Raw genomic sequence first — 22288 nt, forward strand, 5'->3', positions numbered from 1 at the left:
CACCCATGTCTTCCTGACACACCACTCCAGTTCCTGTGTTAGCCCCTCAGTGTGGTCTGTCCTGCGCTGCCCTTCCACTTCACGTTGGCAAGGGCTGTGCCTATAGGACTGCAGCCCTAAGGACTCACCACACCACTGCCGAGCCCTGAATGGGCTTACTCTACCCAAATCATGTATCATTGCTTAGCTGCCCGACATCTTTTTTTGGGCTGGGGAAATAAGTTAATTTTTTTTAAGTAAGCATTAAGCTTTAATAGGAAGTACAGTAAAAACAAGTTAATAGAGCTATCCTAACATGGACTTAGAAGTCATTAGGCTGCAGCTGGGGACAATGGTCCTCACAGCCAGTGCCTGAGCTACTGTGGTGGCTCAGGTGGGTAGATCTTCCACCAAAGGGAGATGCTGAAATAAGACTGAGTGGGGTAGTGTACTGAACTCTGGTACCTCTGGTGGTAGCAGGTGAAATATGAGACTCTGCAATTTTTAAAACTCATTTTCCTTCTAATGGAAAGGGGAGTATATTTCTTCATGTGTACTTACCCATATTTTTAGAATTAGTTTTTTTCCATTTTAAAGTCAATTTTTTATCTTTTAAATACAAATTGAATGTATCTTTTAAGAGAATTACTGAAAAGTACAATATGGGAAGAAATAACCAAGATTTTATCTTCAAAGGACGGCAAATGTCAGCTTTTGGGCTTATTGACTCGCAGCCTTTGTTTCTGTGCTGAACCTCAAAAACTCTCCCATCACCCCCATGTCCCTCCATGTTTTAACAAACTGCAGTCTGGGGCTTTACGTTTGGAGTCATGAAGATAAAGGCAGGCTAACTCAGAGGTCAGGTGGTGAATAGTCCTGGCTCTTTGATCAGAAGCCCCAGCTCAGTTGTTGCAGCATAAAGGATCCAGGGACAGGATGTAAACAGATGAGCATGGTGAAACATTATTTACAGGCTGATCTGTATGCTGTAGTTTACCAGTTTCTGCTGCAGAAACATGGAACCAGGATCTGGCTAAAAATGACAGCCAGATCATCTATGCTGCAAACAGCCTAGGAAAGAAAACTCAGGACCTCCTCTCCCTCCCTCGTTCCCTTGATAATATTGAAAACTACTATCTTCATTCTATAAAGGAAGTTGCTAAAGAATGCTGATGTGCTTTATAAACAGTATAGATGCAGCTGAGCTTCTTATGTACAAAGTCTGTTGGCAGGTGTGTTGAGTCTTAACTGATGAAACTGGAAGACATTGTTCTGATATTTTTTCTTTTTTGCCTCAGTCTTCTTTTCAGAGCTGATTTCAGTTAATTCTTAAGTGAACAATTGTAATATTCTCTATAATTGCCTCATCCCCTCCCCATATACATCAGTATAGTATAAGAATCCAAAATACATACTTTTTCCCCCTTGGCTGTTTTCTTTGATTGGGTAGCATAATACCATTTTGAATTTATTATGGACATATTTCTGTGCTGCTGTAAGTTCTAACCGAGATAGTCTGTTTACAGTTCTGCTGTCTATTATGAAAATGACAGCATTATTTTGGATTGGAGTGAGGTCAAGAATTCCTTCCAGTTAAGCCACTGACTTTTTGGAGTTTAAGTGCTAACTGTGCAGTGTTGAAGATATTTGCAGCAGAGGCAGTTCTGCTCCCATTGCCCCAGCAAGATAAACCCTGGCATGCATCCTGTGTAAGGAAGGTGTAGAGCTCTTTGCCATCATGTGTCATTTCGGACACTGTGGTGACACATGTTGTTTCTTTGAAGACTAAGCCAAAAATCTGTAGGAGTTGCTTCTGCAAACATAAGATTTTGTAGTTTAGATAGTAGTAAACCATCTGTCCTCCGAGAAGTCTTCTAAATTCAACAGCTTTGCTAGAGGATAGACTTCCTGTGTCCCCATTAAGTACTGATCTTGTTTAGGTTCTGTGATGTCTGAGAATGGCCACTATAGGCTCATGTGTTTGAATACTTCATCCTCAGTTGGTGGAACTGTTTGGGAAGGATTAGAAGGGGTAGCCTTATTGGAGGAAGTATGTCGCTGTGGGTGGATTCCAGAAGTGAGCTCTCAGCTACTACTCTAGTGCCATGCTTGCCTACTTCTGCCATGCTCCATACCATGCTGGTCATGGACTTTGGAAACCTAAGCCCCAAATTTCTTTAATATGTTGCCTTGGTCGTGATGTTTTGGTCATAGCAATTGAGAATTAACTAAGGGTGTATGTGTACATGCATGTGTGTAAGTGTGTGTGCTAGAAGTGGTGAGGGGTGTGTGTGTGTGTGTGTGTGTGTGTGTGTGTGTGTGTGTGTGTGTGTGTGTACGCACATGCGCAGTAGAAGAGGTGGTGAGATTCCCTAGAGCTAGAATTTCAGGTAGTTGTGAGGCACATGACACAGGTGCTGAGGTTGAACTCAAGTCTTCTGGAAGAGTGATGTGTGTTCTTGCCACTGAGCGAGCCATCTCTCCAGCCTTCTTGTTTAGATTCTTTGAAGGAAAGAAAAGTAATCCTTGCATGCCAGAGGCTGAGAGTCAGAAGGATTGCTGAGTTATCTAAGACCAGCTTAGTCTATATGGTGAGACCCTGTCTCAAAGAAGCAAAGAAAAAGAGAAGTACAACATAGCCCATGTCTGGCCGACCAACCTGGCAGTGTTGCACTAAGTGTCCTTTGACCTTGGTCCTGAAGAGTCTGACCTGGAGTCTTCTTGTTAAGAATTGGCTTCACCATCTGGAAACCAGCTGTCTTCAGGTCCTATGCAGATCCCAACTTGCCTTTGAGTGGTTCCTGAGCCAGCCAAGCTGTACGACTCTTCATGTATCCACTCAGGATGTTTCTCTCGCACTCAACTATACACTTAGCATCCCATGATAGAGAATGAAGTACTATGACTTTGGTCATAAGAAAAAGAAGAATTAGACTACACAGAGTGGCCTGGACCACTGACTTCCCCAGTGAGCCTGAACTCCAAGTGACATAAGGGACAGTTAAGCTGATGGAATCTAGAGAGAGTCTGGGACTCTTGGAGGTGGCTGAGTCCCCACTGGGGGTGGAGTAGAGGCCGAGACAGTGAAGCTAGTCTTCAGGGCATAGACAAGGGCAGGCTGAGAGGCTTGTAACTAACAGTGCAGCCATTCTCCCCTCGCCCTGGTTGAGTTAGCCGCTTTGCTGTATGGCTCAGAAAGGAGGACTGATTGAGGAAAGCAAATGTTATGGATGTAAACTACTTAGAAAACAGTTTGGAGAATGAGAAGGTGAATTGCCATTGTAGAGACGGCTCTGGAAGAGTCAGAGAAAGGGAAAGGCAAGAAGAAAGAAAGAAGTGAGTTGTGAAGACCCCTCCCAAACAAACCAGGTTATCTCACCATGCTAGAGATGCCCAGCTCTGAGGCATGCAGGTGAGTGTACAGAGGATGTAGGAAGGAACAAACAGACAAAAAAGAGTGGACTCTGGAAATATACTCAACGACAGGGTGAGCTCTGAGACAAGAGTGAACATGAGAGGCAGCTGGTGCAGCTAACCATAAGACTCATTGAAGACAAAATACAAAGGTTGAAAGTCAAAGGATTGAGAGGACAAAGAGCAGCTAGCAGAGGCTAGCGTCCAAGTTGAGTCCCCCGTGGCACCGAAGCGGGCAGAACAAAGTGTTTCACTGTGGAAAGGAGCAAGAAGGCAGGAGGGTGCAGTCTTGACAGTGTGACCTTGACACGTAAGGTGAGACTTAAGCCAGGAGCAAGTTCAGAACTCTTCAGATAGAAAGTTCCAGCAAAAAAGAGGATTGTAATAATAGGGTTAATCACCCAGATCTATAGCTGCACATAGGACCATCTGTCCAAGAAAGAGTATGCATTATTTTTGCACATAGATGGCGGCCATTCGTAAAGTAAACCATGTCCAGACTGCAAAGGAGACATCAATAAACCCAGAGGATCTCCTTCATGTTTTCTTTGTTCTCTGACCACACAATATAGTTGGAACTCAATAATGAATGGACAGGGTTTAAAGAAATGCGGGAGGGACATACCTTGTGGTGACAGTTCTCATCACATTTCTCAAACCCTAGTTTAAAAAGTTAATGCCCAGAAACATACTTAGAAAGAAAAGGTTTGGGGTAAAAAAGAAATACTTCTTAAAATTTGTTTTGTTTAGCTTATTATTGTTCTTGATGTTGAGACAGAGCATCTCTGTGCCTTGGTCTAGCCTGGAACTCACAATCAATCCTGCCTTAGCCTCCTGCATGCTGGGGTTACAGCAATGTGCCATCAGGTATGCAACTTGAAAATACTTCAAAGTAATATATGCTCAGGCTGAATTCCAGGGAAAGCACATGAGCAATGAGATGCAGCTCAAAGAGTTAGTCCAAAAATGGAGACTGAGGAGGGAAGGGTCAGGAAAGGGTGCCATGAGTTTTGTCACTGTTTAAGAAAAGAATGTCTGTCCTCGTACAGACATTAGAAAAGAGGAGGTGTGGAATGTTATTTGCCACATGCTAAGTCGGCAAAATCAGACTTTGCTGTGGGGCGGGATGTGCCTGTCAGAAGGGATATCAAACTTGTTAGCACAGTGTTGGGAAATGAAACCTGAGGATTCATAGAAAGGATAAAGTGCAGATTACACAAGTGGTTCCCCTCAGGAAAGCAAGATGCAACATAATAAAGGAGAAACCCGTATGACAGTTCTGCATAGCTGCTAAGAATGCACGGGACACAGTTGGACCACCCCTGGCAGATCCTTCCGCGTACTAGCATACTAGAAAGAGAGGGGAATACTGCTGCTGGTTTTAGACTGAGTTGTAAGACAGGCTGATCATTTTCTCTGAGCCCTGACCCAGGGAGAGGCTCACCATCACTTCCTATTCAGCGCCATACTGGGAGGACAAGCATTTCAGGAAAGCTGGGGGAAGGTCTCCAAAGCGAGTTCCAGGAAAGGCGCAAAGCTCCATAGAGAAACCCTGTCTCGAAAAACCAAAAAAAAAAAAAAAAAAAAAAAAATAGGAACACATGTTGCCAAAAAGGAAGCTAGAGTGTATTCACAGATAGCACAATTACGTGGGAGTCATGGAGAAGGCAATGGGAGCCCCTGGAACTAACAGTCTACCATAGCAGGCCCCCAGGACCTGAGATAATTGCTCCCAAACCAGTTGGAGTCTTTTGTTTTATTTTTTCCTAACCACTACCTGGTTTCCATTAACATTCTAAAGTGCTTGTGAATAAATATAACAAAATACATGAAGAGCTAAGGTTGCAAAACTAAAACATCACAGAGATTAACAATGAGGCAGAAAGTGACACTGTAAAGGTGGGAACACCCAGCTTTATGTGTGTAGGTTTGTGTGAGACAGGTTCACTCTTTGGCTTAGACTGGCCTGAAGTTAGTGGCAATCCTCCTGCCTCAGCCTCCCAAGTGCTGTGATTGTAGATACATTCTTACCACAAGCAGCCAAAATTCAGTAATTTTAAATGTTAATTCTCTTCAACTTGTATCTATAGGCTTAGTGCTGTCCCAATTACAATCTTAACTTTAAAACTTACAGAAGCACAGAGGTCATAGCCAGGACAGTTTGGGAAAGGCTCAGTGTTTTATACTCAGTCTAAAGCTACCATCACGTGACAGTGATGCTGCATGCAAACTGCACGTTGGTTTTGGACAAAGATGCCTAGATAATTTGATGAGGAAGGACTGTTTTTCCAGAAATGGTGGTTAAAGTTGCATATAGAGAAAAAAAAAACAAAGAAGCTTGCACCCTTCATTATACCTTACAGAAAAATTAACACTGCTTTTATTCTATATGGAAGAAGAGAACTAGAAAGCTAGATGACATGGGATTTTGAGATCTCGCAAATGTGACACCAGCAGCACCCCACCCTTTAAAATTGAAATGTTTGATAACAGCTGCTGCTGACAGACGTCCTCCAAGAGCAGTGGCACCATCATAAGCTGTAAAGATGACAGTGGTTTATATTATGTTAAACTCAGGGGACTAGCTGGTGACCAGATGACACAAAGGCAAACAGAACCAGAGTTGCTGGGGTCACACACACAGGCATGAGACTGTCTACAGATGGTATGAGGGGCAATGAAGTGTCCTCTGTGGGGACTGTGGGGAATACAGAAGGATAGTAGTCCCAGCTGCAAACTGCCGTCTTAAACTGGTGTATTTTATTGTATGCAAATTGAACCTCATTAAAGTTGACTTAAGTGTTTTTAAATGCAAAATGTTGAATGAAGAAATAAGAAACAGTGATAGATTTATAGCACAGTGCTTTTTTTATATAAATTAAACACAAATACTGTACAGTAGCAGCCATTTAAGTGCATGCATATATCTGAGTAAAACATAGAAGGACACCTACTGGAGATGTGCATGGGGGCACAGGAGAGTACTCTATGATTTGAGACTTTTCAGCATCCAGAACTAGGAGTAAGTACAGGTGTGCTGTCAGGGTCTGGGGTTGTAGGGGAGCCTGGGACTGTGGACAGTTTTCCTGGGTACCCACATATGTGAAGCAGTAGACAGAACAATGGCAGCATTTTTAAAGACCAGCTTTTCGCTGCTTCTCAGAACTGTCACAAAGCTCAACATAGTTTACAGTAGTGGGAGCCAAGCTGCACTGACCAAATTGTAGGCACCTAAGTCCTTTGCAAAGCATGCTGTTTCCCCATAAAGATACCTAGTGAGTGAATGTTTCTATCTACAGAACAGTTGTCTTTTGATTTCTGCTTCCTGATTTGAAGCTTGTCTGTCTTCTAATTTTCTTTTGGCTCACACTCCTCTCCTGTGTTAATTAATCTAACTGGAGCACATTATCGGGAGTGCTCTCAGTGGGCAGTTTATTGCATCTGGAGTCTTTGTCAAGGTTGACTGCACCAGCACCTGGGGTTGTGTATGAAGATAGCTGAAGGGCAGCATATGAACAGAACACCCTCTCGACATAAGTGTGTTCAGAAGAGAATCAAGGTTGCATGCAGTTTGGCTCACAATAGGGTTCTCATGGTACTGCGATAGTGATGTGATTCCAGGAAACCTGCTCCCTCCCTGCCTCCCTGTCCTCCTCACTGGCATCAGACAATGATAGGAGAGCAACTTATTGTCTGCTGTTAGGATACCAACCATCATCACCTTGTTTCAAATTAGTTCTGGTCCTTGTGCCTGCAAAGCATCTAAATGACCTCATATTTATAGAACAATTGCTTCTGGGCTGCTTACTTGCACATTTGTGTCTTCAGACTGCACATCTAGGCATTTTAATGTCAGTCTGACTAGTCTGATTTATGTGCACATAGTATGCATAGGCTGACAACTTTGATCAGTGATACATGGCCATGTTTCATTGAAGCTTGTTGGTCCATACGGCTGTGTGTTTAATAACGGACACTCATGAGCACTGTCAGTGAATGGTGGTACTTTTCGGGTGGTGGAGAAGCAGTCTCATTTCCTTTCACCTATGTTGCACGGAGGTGCCTCTCAGATGACATCTTTAGCATGCCAGGGCTGTGCTGCCATGTAGGACCTGTGCAGATGGTAGCACAGCACTGCACCGTTGTTTTAAAGTGCTCTGAATGAATCTTGGAGACAATTAGCCTGTTTTCCTGACTTCTTGCTATTCATGCTACTGCTGTCCATTTTAATGACACAGGACAGGCTTCAGTAAACTTCAAAGGCCACTTTCATCACTTCCATGCACCATGTGGCTGGGTTGCCACAGAGGGCACTAGTTCTTACTTTTTGTTAACCTTTGTTTCCATTGTTGGCAACGTTGCAGGCAGTCTTGTGAGTTCACAGATGATAAGGATTTATGAGTCCAAGTGGCTGTCTGCTGGGAACGGGGACTTAAAAGGAGAGGGACACACTTCCATCAGTGCTTTGACAATAAGAAGGGGATGGAACACAGTGTCTTCTCTGTTGGGGCCTCCTGTGATGGATGAGGTTACATTGGAGGGAGTCCTGTGTAGATGCTCCTGTCCTGGCCTTAGGCCTGATGTCAAGCTTAGACAGCCCAGTATAGCAGGACCTTTGAGTATCAGAGGGCAGAGATGGTCCCCAGGACATGAGAAACAGGATGAGGTTCCTGAGTGAAAAACTATATGGCAGTTGCCGTATAGAGTGACTAAAATATATTACACATATGCCCTTGTATGTTCACTTGCTGTCGCTACATACAAGGCAGATGATTGCTGTCCTTCTGAATGTGGGCATCCCAAGGTGAAGGCACCAGCAGACACACTGTGCAGTGAGTTTGGGTGAAGCACCATCTAGAGAGGGTGAAAGCAGTGTCCTCACATGGTGGAGAGCATCACAAGGGAAGAGAAAGGCCTAACTGGATCACTGCAGTCCTCTCAGGACAGAGATGCTCTGAAGGCCCATTCTTAGTACCTCACTAGATCTTAGTCCTCTGTTGAACAATTCAGGGCAATGTGTATATTCAGACCGTAATAACCATCCAGGAAATTAAATCCTAATTGGGAGAGCATGGATGTGGACCTGGGTCAGTGTGGCACAGGCTCTGCCCAGGAATGAGCACCCAGTGCTTATAAGACAAGGGTCCAGATAGTTTATGTTATTAGTTTCTTTTATATGCAGATAAAATTATCAATTATAAATTATTCTTTAAGAAGCCATGCTGCTATGCCATTGGCTCAAAGCAGCTGGAGCCCTCCACCCACCTCACTTACAAAGGAGACTTGATGCTGGGAGAGTGGGAAGAGGCAGTAGCCCTCTCAGCCCCTGCTTCACGGGAGTGAAGGCCAAGGACTGCTTGGGCATCATCTACAGTGCAGAGTGGAAAAGCACTCCCGTTAGGTACACGTTACCCTCGTCCAGCTGTCTCCTCTCCAAAGTAAATAAGCAGGAAAAGATAAAGAAAAAATGGGACAAATAAAGGAAGTGAAAAATTAAAAGATGTTCTTGGCATGGGGAAAGGTGTAGCAGGTAGTGTGGGTACAGATGACACACTATAACCGCCTTGTGAGAAGTTGGTACCTGTCCTTGATCACGTCCATATGTGCATCTCTCTCTCTCTCTCTCTCTCTCTCTCTCTCTCTCTCTCTCTCTCTCTCTCTCTCTCTCTCTGTGTGTGTGTGTGTGTGTGTGTGTGTGTGTGTGTGTGTGTGTGTATTGAATACTGAGCTTCATGCCTGCTAGAAGTTTACTGACTTAAGCTACATTATCAGCCCCTGATGCTGATTCTTAAGCAAATATAAACCTTTGCCTTTGGTCTTGCCCTTCCCAGATATCAAAGACCAATGTTAATCAGTCCTGACTGATCCCCAGGTCTAGCTTGTGATGCTGTTTGGCTCTGGAGCTGCCCTTCTGCCCTGGCCCTTCTGTGGGGTGCCTGGCTCTCGCCCAGAGTGGACATGGTGTAAATGTGGCTCCCACCAGGGTCTTCTTAGCCCTGCCTCTCCACTTCCTGTACCTGAAGTGTCCTCTTGCTGTCTCTTCATTGTTGAGGAGTGAGTGCATGAAAGAAACTGTGTTTGATTTTCATGATATACCAAATTAAGGCTTTTTATTTGTTTAATCTCCACAATTCTGGTTTTAGATGTCTGTTATTCTCATGAGTTAAAACAGCTGGATATGAGAAGTTAACCACTGAGTTCTCTAGTCGGCCAGTGGCAAAGCTGGGATTTGAACCCAAGACTCCCTGGGCTTGCAAGTCCTAGTTTTCACCACCACTTTGTGCTTAGACGCATGCCATTCGTAGTGAGCAGAGCCCTCCACCACAGTGTGAGCAGGCACAGAGGATCTGTACCAGATCTCTCCTGTCAGAGACAGTGGCATTTTGAGCCCGATGGCTATTGGTGATGAGGCCACCTGGCTGAAGCCTGCCCCAGCCAGGCTGGGCCCCTTTATACCTGGTGATGCTGCAGCTTCGGCACAGTTTGTCACCAGTGCACCCAGGGGATTGCTGGAGGCACTTCGGGGAAGAGGTGCTGCAGTCATGGCTGACTTATGCCACAGTGAGCTGCATCTCCAGCAGAAGGTTTTAATGTGCGTGCTGGTAAGGAGCGGTATATTCTGTGAGTGCATGGGGAAGCAGTCACTTAAAAGCATCTCTTTCTTTTATGGGGCAATTTTTCTTTTTCTTTCTCACTCCCATGCCAGTTGTTAGCCTTGATGCTTGTTGGAAGGCTCCTCCCTTTATTTTGATTTGTGCCTATCCCGCCTTCCAGGGTAAGCCACTGGGGCTAACCTTGCTGGCCAACTACTGCTGGCCAGAGTTGGAATTGAACACTTGGAGTACTGTGGCCTCTGCCAGCTAGGTTCTGCTCTGTGGTACTGGTACCTTTAGTGAGCAATTGTGTGGCAAAGCTCTCCTCAGGCCATACACACTACCTTGCTTGTCCTGCACCTGTCCCATGAAGGGAACACTGATTGATGGTCTATTAGAAACAGCCCATGTTAGTGTGGCTCTCTGAGAAAGCAGAAACTCTGAGAGTCCGAATGCTGTCTGGTCCATTTTTTCCCTTGGGTGAGCCAGTTTCTCTGTGAGGATGACACTCTGCTTCCCAGCAATAGAGAGGCAGTGCAGCTGTCCAGGAAGTACTGTGGAATGGGAGCTGTGAGGTCTGTGTCAGCCTGTATTTATTAATTGGGTAATACATTGTAATTTACAAGGTACTTCCAACATGGTTTCATATGTGTCTTTGCTAATCACCAGGGCCAGTCAAAACAGCCGTAAGTTGGGATGCATGAGCCATGTGATTGGTTGGGGACCAGGTGTTAACCTGCAGCTGCCCAGTGTTGCAGCCTGACTTACAGCTGAGCCTACTGGGTGCCCACCCCTGCCTGCTTTCTCCATTTGCCTGCTGCTGCTTCCCCAGAACCAGCTTATATTCTTCCTAGAGCTCACAGGCTTCTCTGTGGGCTGATCAGGGCTGCCTCTCACAGTGCTGTGATATAGCTTGCCCCGAGGACTCATTATGCAAGGGACCACAAGATGCCACAGGAATGTGAGGACCGGACACAGCATCTATCTTCAAGATATTAGTCTTTCTTTTCTCTTCCCCTCTGGCATAGAAAGCTTTTAAATAGTTAAACCATTCTCTAAAATGTGGCTTTCCTTACTCACTCCCTCACACACTTAGTATACTGTCTGTCCCTTTGTCCAGGCTTCACATCTGCCCTTACGTGGGGCCACATCTTCCTTTTCTTTCTTGTTTCACCACTCCATGCAGTGTGAACCGCCTAGAGCAAAGCCACACCCCTCCAAGGGACAGGGAGCCCCGCTTTGAGCAGAGGAGGCGCAGGCTTGTGTTAGCTCCCAGAGTTGGGCAGGGCCTGGGGAGCTGTGGCAAGCCTTACTCCTATCTTTGTAACCAGGTTTAAATTTTTTCTTATGTTTATTTTTTGTGGATGGGGTGTGTATATCCCACTGGTGCACATGTCGGAGGATAGCTTGTGGGAGTTAGCTCCATTCTCTCAACATGTGGGTCCCAGGGATCAAACTCAGGTTGTCCAGCTTGGTCAAAGGTGTCTTCAGCCACCTCTTCACCCTATTCTTCTTCCTTTGGCTCTGCTGTTTGGCTTATGGTGCGTCTTGAAGGGTTTGTTGCTGCAAAGCAGACTGGAATGATGTAGGACTAGAGATGTGACAGACAGAAAATCTAGGATCAGGTGGGCTGTGCTTGCTCTGATCGAGGACACCTACTACACAGCCTGTTTTTATTACATACAGTAGACTGTAGCTAGTTTCAGGGAGAGGTCTCTGTAGGGGAGCAGTTTCAGGTTGTAGTCATACTACAGGAGAAAGTTGTGGTTGCTAATGTTTGCACAGACTGTCGACACCCACACCGGGACCAGGGGGAGGCTCTTGCCAAACCCCTAAGCCTGACCTGGGAAGTTCCTGTGGGTCTGAGGCATTGGGGTCCGTGACACATGCTCATGCAACAATGTGTATTCACTCAGGCAGGACTTCATCAGCTCTTTACACGTTCATTCAAGGATCCCTTTCTCCCACAGGCTTATTCCTTACCACCTGTTTTCTCTGCCTATGCCTCCGTTTAAGGTCCCTTGTTTACATCTTCTCAGAGAAGGCTCTGCTCTTCCAGCTGAGCATCATCCCTCTAGCTGAAGTATGCCTCTGAGTGCCACAAGCAAGGCATGAGGCTGAGAAGAGGGCAGAGACACGCTTTACCCTGCAGCTCCAGTGTCCACATGCACACGCCATTGTGTGGGCTCCAGAGGGAGCCTTCCTTCCCCCCACTTACCGCACAGTGTTCTGGAGCGAGCAATGGGAAGGAAACCTTGAAAGGATCAGTGCAGTCTCATGTTTTGTGTTGTCTGTCTGTTCTGCCCATGCACTATGTAACACAACATATACCTTTATATTGTGTTTCCAGGCTCACGATGACCACTCTTTATTATTCCCTGGTACTTTACTTTCAAGTTTAGTATTCCATCATATTTATAGATAGAATTACTTAAGCATTTGCCCAGTAGTAAAAAATAGTAGTGTTTCTGTGGGACAGAACTCCTGCTCCTCTTCCCAAAGCACACCACTTCTCCTTGTTCTGGATTATTCGCCACATGTGTTTCTAGAATGGGACTAGCATGTCAGAAAATATAGCTCTTTACCTCTGTTGCTTCTAAGCTGGAAGGTTAAACTGCCCCATATCATATGTACAAATGTGTCATTTTCAGCATACTCTGGCCTTATTTCCAAAGAGAAATTGTCCCATCTCAGGTTGTGATAGACAGACTCTATCTTGAGGGCCATACATGATCTGAGGTTTTGTGGGTTACAGTGTGTGAATTACTGTTGAGAAAGGTCTGCCCTCTCCACCAGTTGCCTTATCCCCTTCCAGAAGCCTCTGTACCCAGTGGAGTACACCTGATGCTGAAGCCACAGACCAGGAACACAACAGAGGAAACATTACCAACCCCCCTACCTGTTGGAAGGGGACAAGACAAAATGTATATCATACCTTCTACACAACACAATCTACATTTAAGTTTAATTGGCGACTAGTCTGACCTCATTGCCTGTTCTCAGAACATCAGTAATTGACTGCTTGTCATAATACTTTCTCACCTCCTAGCCAAAGGCTGTTGTTTGGCCAGTAATTCTGCTGCTGGTGAAAGTGAGCACACAAAGAACCTAGACTCAAGTCCATCATCTCTCTAGCCGTGGCTGCAGTTCTCATTTGCTGTAGGAAGCTTGCTCTCTGATAAAGGTTTTCTTTGCCTCTGGCTGGACTTCCCTACAAAATCTAAACCGGCTATATTATCACCATGTCCATCTGCTTCTGTTAAGACAATGTACTCATGGTCATAAAAGAAGCTGAATGTCTGGTACCTGCCAACTGCATAATTGATGAATGGTCCATTCGGAAGACGTTAAATCTGTGTTAGAGACGTTAATGTTCAGATGTGTTCTGGGCACTTAGTTTGCCTTTAGTGGCGAGAGCCTAGGTACTAGAAGGAATGTGCGACAGAGAAGTATATATAAAGTCAGAGGTGTGCTCTCACCTCGGCCCATCACTTAGCCATTCGCTGGGTTCTTTAGGCCTCTTCTAAACATCTTTCTCTGGTAGAGGGCAAGAGTCACAATGGCAGATGTGAACTGCCGGCCACAGAAGTCCGTCAGTCAGGCAGTCCAGCTTCTGTACTCTGACTTGAAGGCACCTCAGAACCTTTGCAGTGGACATGCTAGGATAGATTCCTTCATGATAGGAGACTTAGGCACAGACGCCTTAGGATGGGTGCCTTAGAATAAAAGACTCGGTGGAAGACTGAGCGCTGACATCTTTGGTTGCCCCAAGCTGGAGGAGAGATGCCAACACAGGCAGGTGGAGACATGAATGTTTCCTTCTTGCTTTAGCTCTTTTCTAAATGACAAATGTTTCCATTAATTAACTTTTAATTGGCAAGTAAAAACACTGTTTTGTCTTTGGCCACACATCTTGGGTCCTGCCTTTTGCCCCTGCTCTAACACAGGTCACCCTCCCCTTGCTTCTGTGTGGGTTTTTTTTTTTTTTTTTTTTTTTTTTTTTTTTTTTTTTGTATGACTGTTAGGAGTTAGACCTGAACCAGTCAAAAAGTCACTGGGAGATTTTCCAATTTTTAATGAGACTGAAGATATTGCTCAGTGGTGGAGCATGTTTGAAGGCTTGGGTTCTGTCCCCATTTCCCTCCTCTATTCCTGCCAATAAATTAACAGGGGGCAATGTCTAGGTTTAAATTACATTGAACTTTTTCAAAAAGGGCCCTGCTTATAGACACTGTTATTTGCTTGTGTGAGCCAGGGCCTCAGCATGTAGCCCAAGCTATAATACTTCTTAATCCTCCTGCATCAGCATCCCAAGTCCTGGGGTTACAGACAGGCCTGTATCACTCTGCCTGGCTTGATATTTCAGAGTTTGTGGCTCTTTCTCTCCTGGGAACTCAGAGCAGCTGAAAAATAACAACAAAACAAAAACAAAACAAAACAAAACAAAAAACCTTTAGTGTTTTCTGGGAGACCTGTGTGAAGGTTAGCCAGAGATTAAAATGTGAGATAAACTGAACCGACGGGGACTTGGACAACCCATCTGATTGTGTCCTTGTAGACGAGGCCTATTATAGTAGCAAAGGAAGGGAGAGCAATCTCTCTGGTCTCCTAACCTGGTCTTTGCAAGTGCTGGCCCTTCCTGTATGTGGGGGGGGAAGGAGTGCGTGGTCCCAGCCTGCTTCAAATCCCTCCCAGCCAATTTCCCTTCTCACTTGAACTTAGATGAGAGTCAGTCTTGGCTCTGAGCCATTAGTGCTGCAGCAGTTTCAGAGCTCTGTGGTGACATCATCTCAGTCCCTGTGTTAGGGACCCCTCATGCTGTGCTGCTCTCAGCATGCCTCTGGCCAGTCTTACCTAGGGTCAGGGCTCTCTCGGCTGCCACCAAATGGTAAGTGGTGGAAACGTGGGCAGTGTGGTGTCCTTCTGTCTGCTTTGTCCAGGTGATCTCCAGCCTCCTGCTTGTGACAGTCCTAGAACTTTGTGTGACACTTCTTAATACAGAAAGGACAGTTGAGGTGGCAGAAAGAGAAGTGAGATCAATGATCATGAGAGGATAGAATCTAAGTAGTTGGTTCTTTGGAATTTAAAAGAATCATATATTTTTTTAAAACAAGTTTTAGAGTCCATCCAAAACTTCCACCATAAAGCTACCCTACCTCCTAGACCGAGGTAGATGATGGCACACCTGTCTGTGGTGAACACCAAGTGTACTTATGGGGTCTGCGCCTGTCTGCTGTTGACTGTCTTCTCTCTAGCACGGTGTTGTGATTTCCAGGGATGGTGGCTGATGCTGCATGGCCATTTCCCATCGTGTGCAGTCAAGAAGCGTTGCCCTAAATGAGAAGGTGTGAAGGTCAGAGTTCTGCATGTGGGCCTCTGACTCTGCGCTTCCTACAGTAGTCTGGCACCGTTTCTAGTCCGAGTCTATGCGCAGTATGCACGTACTCCATGTGACTTGTTTACTAGGTATAAGTTGGACTGAGGAACAAGGAGCCTGAAGCTGTCACAGACTAGGGGACAGTTCCGTGAAGGGGCTCCTCTGTTCTGCCATGTGGGAGCATTCCACTGGGCAAGATGTGTTGTAAGTTTCCTCCCCAGAAGAAGTTGCCTCCATGGGAAGGGGTGTTGCAGCTGTTGATAGCCTCAGGGAAAACATGAAGGGGCTAGGTGTGGGGAGGCAGGGGCGCACCTTTGAAAGTTTGCACCCTTGAAGTGTAGAGCTCTGTGAAGTGGATAGCCCTGAAAGGTTTCCCGCCCGTCCGCTGCCTGTTTTGACTGCCTTTTCTTTTTATTGGAAGACATGTTTCAACCATTTGAAACAGTGGTGAGAAAATACTAAAATGATAGACAATATGGTGTCTCAGGGAGCAGCACCCTTGCTGCCTGCTGCTTCCCAGCCTCTGTGTCTCTTACTGAAAGGAAAAATATCTGCTCAGGACACCCCAAGACCAAGCTCCCAGTACAGAGGAGATTTATTTGCCCCAGAGGGACAGAGGGCAGGGATAAGGGACAAAGACAAGAGATAAAGAAAGGACAAGGGACAAGGGGGAGAGGGGACAGGGGTGTCTGCCCCAGAGGGACAAAGGACTGTCTCTGGATAGAGAGACAGATGTGACCCATAGGCAAATGGCGGTTTATAAAGGTAAAGGGGGAATGGAAACCCCGTGTTAGGGTGAGGTGTTTAATTTTAATTGGACATGTTAATTAGGTGAACCAAAGGGAGCTTTTGATAGCTGAACTTTGGTAGTCAGCCTCGGGAGGAGGATGTATCCAAATAAGGGACTAGACCTTGGTGGCTAGCTTTAGGAATGTAATCTAATGGTTTTTAGCAAGGCAGAGGGGATGGCAGAGAAAGGCAAGGCCTGCCAGAGCCACATGCTCTCCACACTCAAGCTGGCCAGAGTTTCTTCACTTACTAATGAAAGGATTCATTTTTCTGTTAGCTCACCTGGTTCTACAGCAGAGAAAACACCAGTTCCTTCCTTACATGTGTCTAATCCTGGCAGTGGGCCTAGAGGCTGCCGTTGGGAAGCCATTCTATACAGTCAAAGTGACACCTAAAGTTTGTAAATTAGCATCAAGGTGGAAAGTAAAAACAGTTTAGAGATCTTACTTGGTAGGTTCATTTGAGACAAAATCTTACTCTGTACCCCAGATTGGCCTAGCACTCACTCTGTAATCTAGGCTGGCACTGAACTGGCAGCAGTCCTTCTGCTTTAGCCTCCTTGAGAGCTTGGGTTACAGGAGAAATCCGCCCTATCCAACAGGCTGGCATTGTCAATTTATTCATTTGCTTACTTAATGTGTGTTGGTGTTTTGCCTACAAATATGTCTAGTGTACAACTTGTGTGCCTAGTGTCCCTGCATCCCATGGGACTTGTGGTTACGGACAGTTGTGAGCCGCCATATGGGTGCTGAGAGTCAAACCTGGGGCCTCTGGGAGAGCAGCCAGTTCTTTTAGCCATCTTTCCAGCTCGCCTTTATTTTTGAGTCTGTAATTAGGCATCCTGTCAGTGTGAGGGTACAGAGACACAGCTCTACTCTGCCATCCTCAGCAGCCTAAAGAGTTCCCATTGGGTTAGGAGAAAGCAAAACATGTAAAGGAGAAAGACCATACCTAAGAGAATGGCTTTGAGCTTCTCCCAGAAAATAAGACATACCCAAGTGTGGCAGCGGTACAGGCTCCTGAGGGAGACTCAGATAGCTGTCTTAGCATTGGCCACATATACCACTTATATCTCTGAGGTTGCTAAGAACCATTTGCTTCTTTTCTCTTTTATTTGATACATGAGGTGGCTCTGGTAATGCCTCGAGTGGAATTATAATCTGACAAGGTGAAATCAGGAGCCACTAGGGCCACACAAGGTGCTTAGCAATGTCCTTTCCTCCTCAGTGGGGTTTCTGGTGATGTTCCTAGCAAATAATCAGGTTTGCAGCTGGCCGGTCGACTCACCAGCTGGCAGTGGAGCTGGAACTTTTGCTGCTCCGTTGGACTTAAAGTGAGGGGCACCTTTCCCTGCTCACGTCCCCCCTGGATTTCCCTGCTTTTCCATTTGCCTTAGTTTTATAACAACGTTTCTGTGAGTGGAACAGAGCAAAGGGTTTTATAGACAGAAGAGAGCTGCAGAGAGCAGAAACAAAGACCAAAAAGGAATCAGAGTTCCTTGTGAGGCAGAAAATAGAAAAGGGATTGGTTAGCCTCAGGTCACTTCTGGTGTAAGGATTAAAGCAGGCTGGAACCTGATTGTTGGTGGCAGGCTGCAGCTGGCCTGCTGGGGAAAGTGGTGTCTCCTCTGGCTGGTTCCTGGAAGGCGGAATAAACAGCCCAGTTTCTGATTGCTGTGTAGATGCTGCCATGCAAGGCTGTTTGGATGCTTAGTCTGGTTTGTGTCACCACTTTGTCCAAAACAGCGGCTCTTGGTGGTGGAGCTGCACAGAGGAGTCCTCTTGGCTGGTGTTATCTGACTTCACAGTTTGGGCTTCAGTAGACATCACTTTTCTTTTGTTTGTGTTTATTTTCTTTTGAAGACAGCGCACCTCACAGAGGTTCCAAAGCACTTCCTGTGTATCTTTCCCCACCATGGGGTTCCCCCTTGCCCTCTAACGCCAGTGTGACCCACAACTGTCTTCCATACACTTCTTGATGCTGAATGTGCCCGAGAACACTTGTCCCTGCACAGTTAAACAGCAGTTTGGCTGGGTGTGAAATTCTGGTTCCACGTTACTTTTCTTCAGTAGGTTAAACATCCCCTTCTGTGGTCCTCCTGCTTGTTCTGCTTATGTCTTTGAAAGTGGTCTGTTTCTGAAAAGCCTCTGTGTCTGTTGTTCTCAGTGGATTGTCGTTGTTGTTTTTTGGTTTGGCTTGATTTGGTTTAGTTGTTGAAATTGGCTTTGCTGTGCTGCCCAGGCTGGCTTTGAACTCCTGGGCTCAACAGTAGTCCTGTCTCAGCCTCCCAAATATCTAGAACTTCAGGTTCGTACTACTTTGGCCAGCTGTCCTCAGGACTCTTGAACTTCACTCTGGTGTCCTCCATCCGTAGAATAGGTGCTGCCTCTTATTTCATGGGGAGGAGTAAACACTCACATGAGACACAGGGCCACAACCTCCAAATAGAGAACACGAGCAACTTTCAGCTATTTGATGATTTTATTTCATTTAATATTTTAGATAGGCTTTCACTCCATAGCCCAGGCTGGCCTTGAACTTGAAATGATCCTCCTGTCTCAGCTTCCCAAGTCTTTGGTTTACAAGTATGATTCACCATACCTGGCCAGTTTTATGGATCATTTGAGGTTTTTTTGTTTTGTTTTGTTTTGTTTTTTAAGGCAGTCTTTCTATGTAGCACTGTCTGTCCTGGAATTTGGTATGTAGACTGGACTGGCCTCAAACTCACAGAGATCTGCCTGCCTCTGACTCCTAGGTGCTGAGATTAAAGGTATGAGCCACCATGCCCAGCATTGAGTCATTTTGTTCCTTCAGTTTATCCTTGGCCTTCATTGTCCAGGAACACCCTCATATAGAAGAAAAAAGAATGAAAGGTGAGACCAGTTGTTGTTCTGGTGTGGAGAATTGATGCTATTGGTGAGGGAACTTTGTGGGTTAATGCCGACCTAAGCATGCTGCTCTTCAAGTGACCATAGCCTGGTTAGTTTAAATGTCTTTGCTTTAATCCCATATTTAAGAGAACTGTACCTTTTCGCTGTTATAAAAATGCTAATCTCCCAGTCAATAATCAAATTAGGCTTTTATAACAAAGTATCTATCAATTACAAAATCTGTCTGTTTTGATGTTTTCTCTGGCTTTTGACATTATGTCACCCATTTTGGAAGTGCAAAAAGCTGCTTCTGCTCTCTTCCTTAGAGCAGTGTCAGCCCAGTTGAGTGGGGGTGGGGGTGGACGGTAGGATTGGACTGATCTTTCCCAGAAGCTTGGTTGTGGGACTGACCTCTTTGGCTTTGTTCCTAGCTACAGAGTGTCACTTTTGATCCTGGAATACAGCATGTGACTAAGGCAGGATCCCCCTGGGAGTTCATTGAAAGCCCTGAGGCTTCTCAGGACCTCTAATTGGTGAAATGAGGCCTTCCTCTGCCTTCTTGGGGCAAGAGACTTGCACTCCCCAATTAATAGTTTCAGCCTCCCATTGCCACAGGGATCCTTGCAGTCACATCCTGTCTGTAGTTCATGAGTCAGCCAGTGCTAGAGGAAGGTTTGGCTCCCTCCAGTCTAAGATTATTTCCTGGCAGGCTTCACTGCTGATCTCTGATCCTCACTCTAGGGAGACTGCTCCCGCTGTCCCCATATGTTGTGTGAATGTGTAGCCCAACAGGTGGCTCATCCTTTGCCAAGGTTTTAGCACTTCCAGTTTCTCTTCTGTTTGTTCTTTGGAATTACCAAGTGGTTGGTTTTTTGTTTGTTTGTTTTTTATTTTATTTGTTTTTTTGAGGCAGTGTAGCTTTTGGAGCCTTTCCTAGAACTTGCTCTGTAGACCAGGCTGGCCTCGAACTCACAGAGATCTACCTGCCTCTGCCTCCTGAGTGCTGGAATTAAAGGCATGTGCCACCACCACCTGGCTCCAAGTGGTTGTTTTTAACATTTTGTCTGGAATTTATTATTGCTTTTGACATAGGAATGAATCTGATACAAATGATCCTGTCATTACTGGGCTCCAGACATCCCAGTCAGTAAATCCATTGTGGATGAGGAGACAAAACAACGAGGAGTGTGGCTCAAACAGGACTCAGACCCCCAGATGTGTCTCCTGTTGGTCATGCTTATCCAGCAGGAGCTCTTGATGCTGTTGGAGCTGTGTACATCCATGCTGACTCCAAGGACGTAAGATGCTTGCAGGGGGCTGAGCAGAGTTCTTGGAATGTCAGCAGAAGGATCTAGCTACTCAGAGTCCAGCCACCAGCTTGACTATATTCAGCATTCCAGCTCCCTGAGACTGTAAAGGAGCTGCCCCTACAGTCAGAGAAACGTGGCCCCCAGGTTAATTTGTTTTGCTCTTTGAACCATAGAACACTGGCTGCAGCAGCTCAACCAAAAGCAGGCTTTCTCCCACTGCTTGAGCTGAGCCTTGTTTCTTGAGAACAGAGAACATGGCTGGGCAGTTGTGCTCCACATCCTGGGCAGGAGCCATTTACTTGGCACTTACTATTTGTATGTTACCTTGTTGTCTTTCTGCTTCTGTATCTTTCTGTTCCTCTCTGTTTTCTTCCCCTCTTATCCCACTGCTCCTCTGTCCTCTAAGCCTACCACTCATAAAGGGTTTTCGTCCTTGTCTCCCAGTTGTGGCCTGATCTTTGTGCTGAACACGGTGTCTGTTGGTGATAGGTGTGCATGCATTTTACAAATGTACTGGTGAACCCATTGTAAGGTGCAGACATCATAACTGGGAAAACACACAAGCTGCAGACTGCCCTAGCTTAGCTCCTGGCTGAGAGAGAAGTAGAGAGCATCATTAGTTTCTACCAGTAATGCTGGGCCGGCTGAGAGCTGCCACTGACTGTTGCCTGTAGCGCAAGCATGTGGGCCATTGTCAGTGTGTCAGAGTTGAAAGCAAGTCCCTGAAGAATGCACTGAAAACTGTAAATGGAGTCATCCTAGATTGGGACCATCTCATGTGCTGTGTTCCTGCTGCAGCTTTTGAAGGGATTACTGCTCTTAATTTTAAACAGATAGTGCAAGCATTTTACGTTTCTCCCACTAAAAACACTGTGCTGCCGCCTTCTTCAGTGCTGTCATTGATCCTGTTCTGCTGTGTGCCAGTGGATCTAACAGGAGGGAAAGAAAGATGGCTTCTGTCAGCACACACAAATTAGATAAAGCCCTGCCACTTCCATTCTTGCTTTTGAGGGTGGATTTGTCCACAGATGAGAAGTCTCTCAGCTCTGGCTCCTTTGACTTTTTGATGATTAAAATGGTATAATTGAATCCCTGTTCCTTTGTCTTCTCTAAGTGGCACTTATGTGCCTTGAAGGCATGCATCCACTCCCCAGCACTACTCTCCCCACCCCCTCCCGCTCCTCACTTTTTTAAGAAGGAAGAAAGACAGAGTCAGAGAGTCTAGTCTACTCCAGCCGTTCTTAGCTGAAGCCTTGCTCTGAGTCTCAGCTCCTTGCTACTCTCCAGGGACAAGGCTCCATTAACTGCATGCAGCTGCTGGCTCCAGATGCTGCTCTACAGTCTTGCAGCCTTGGCACAGTGGCAGTGAGGCTTGCTTCTTTTGTTCTTTTTGAGACAGGGTTTCTCTGTGTATCCTGGCTGTCCTGGAACTCACTCTGTAGACCAGGTTGGCCTGGAACTTACAGAGATCCACCTGCCTCTGCATCCAGAGTGCTGGGATTAAAGGTGTGCACCACCACCAGCTGAGGCTTGCTTCTTAAACCTAAAAGATGCCAGTACTGCCGGGCGGTGGTGGCGCACGCCTTTAATCCCAGCACTCGGGAGGCAGAGGCAGGCGGATCTCTGTGAGTTCGAGGCCAGCCTGGTCTCCAAAGCGAGTTCCAGGAAAGGCGCAAAGCTACACAGAGAAACCCTGTCTTGAAAAACCAAAAAAAAAAAAAAAAAAAAAAAAGATGCCAGTACTGAGGAAGCAGTGTGTTTAAACCTGTATATTTACTGCTGGATGGTTCTCATGTTCAGTGTTCCGTTCTTGCCTCTCACGTCCTCTCCTTTCTCTGCAGGTTTTGCATGCAGAAATGTGTTAGTCTGGTGCCTGGAGTCACACTGGATTTGATAGAAAAGTAAGTAAGATTTGAGCCCTGTGAGCCCTGGGTCTTGAGTGTTTTCCTCTTCCTG

The 22288-nt window shown here is 45.8% G+C and overlaps 1 protein-coding gene across 2 annotated transcripts in view; it reads left to right on the forward strand.

Moving 5' to 3' along the window:
- Rptor (regulatory associated protein of MTOR complex 1) overlaps positions 1-22288 on the forward strand; it is a 350353-nt gene that overhangs the window by 186912 nt on the left and 141153 nt on the right. For both annotated transcript variants that reach the window (XM_059272251.1, XM_059272252.1), the window contains one exon: positions 22174-22233. In XM_059272251.1, the coding sequence (XP_059128234.1) occupies positions 22174-22233 (60 nt within the window). The remainder of the gene's footprint in view (positions 1-22173; positions 22234-22288) is intronic.

This window comes from Peromyscus eremicus, chromosome 8a, assembly GCF_949786415.1.
Source record: "Peromyscus eremicus chromosome 8a, PerEre_H2_v1, whole genome shotgun sequence".
Taxonomy (NCBI): Eukaryota; Metazoa; Chordata; class Mammalia; order Rodentia; family Cricetidae; genus Peromyscus; species Peromyscus eremicus.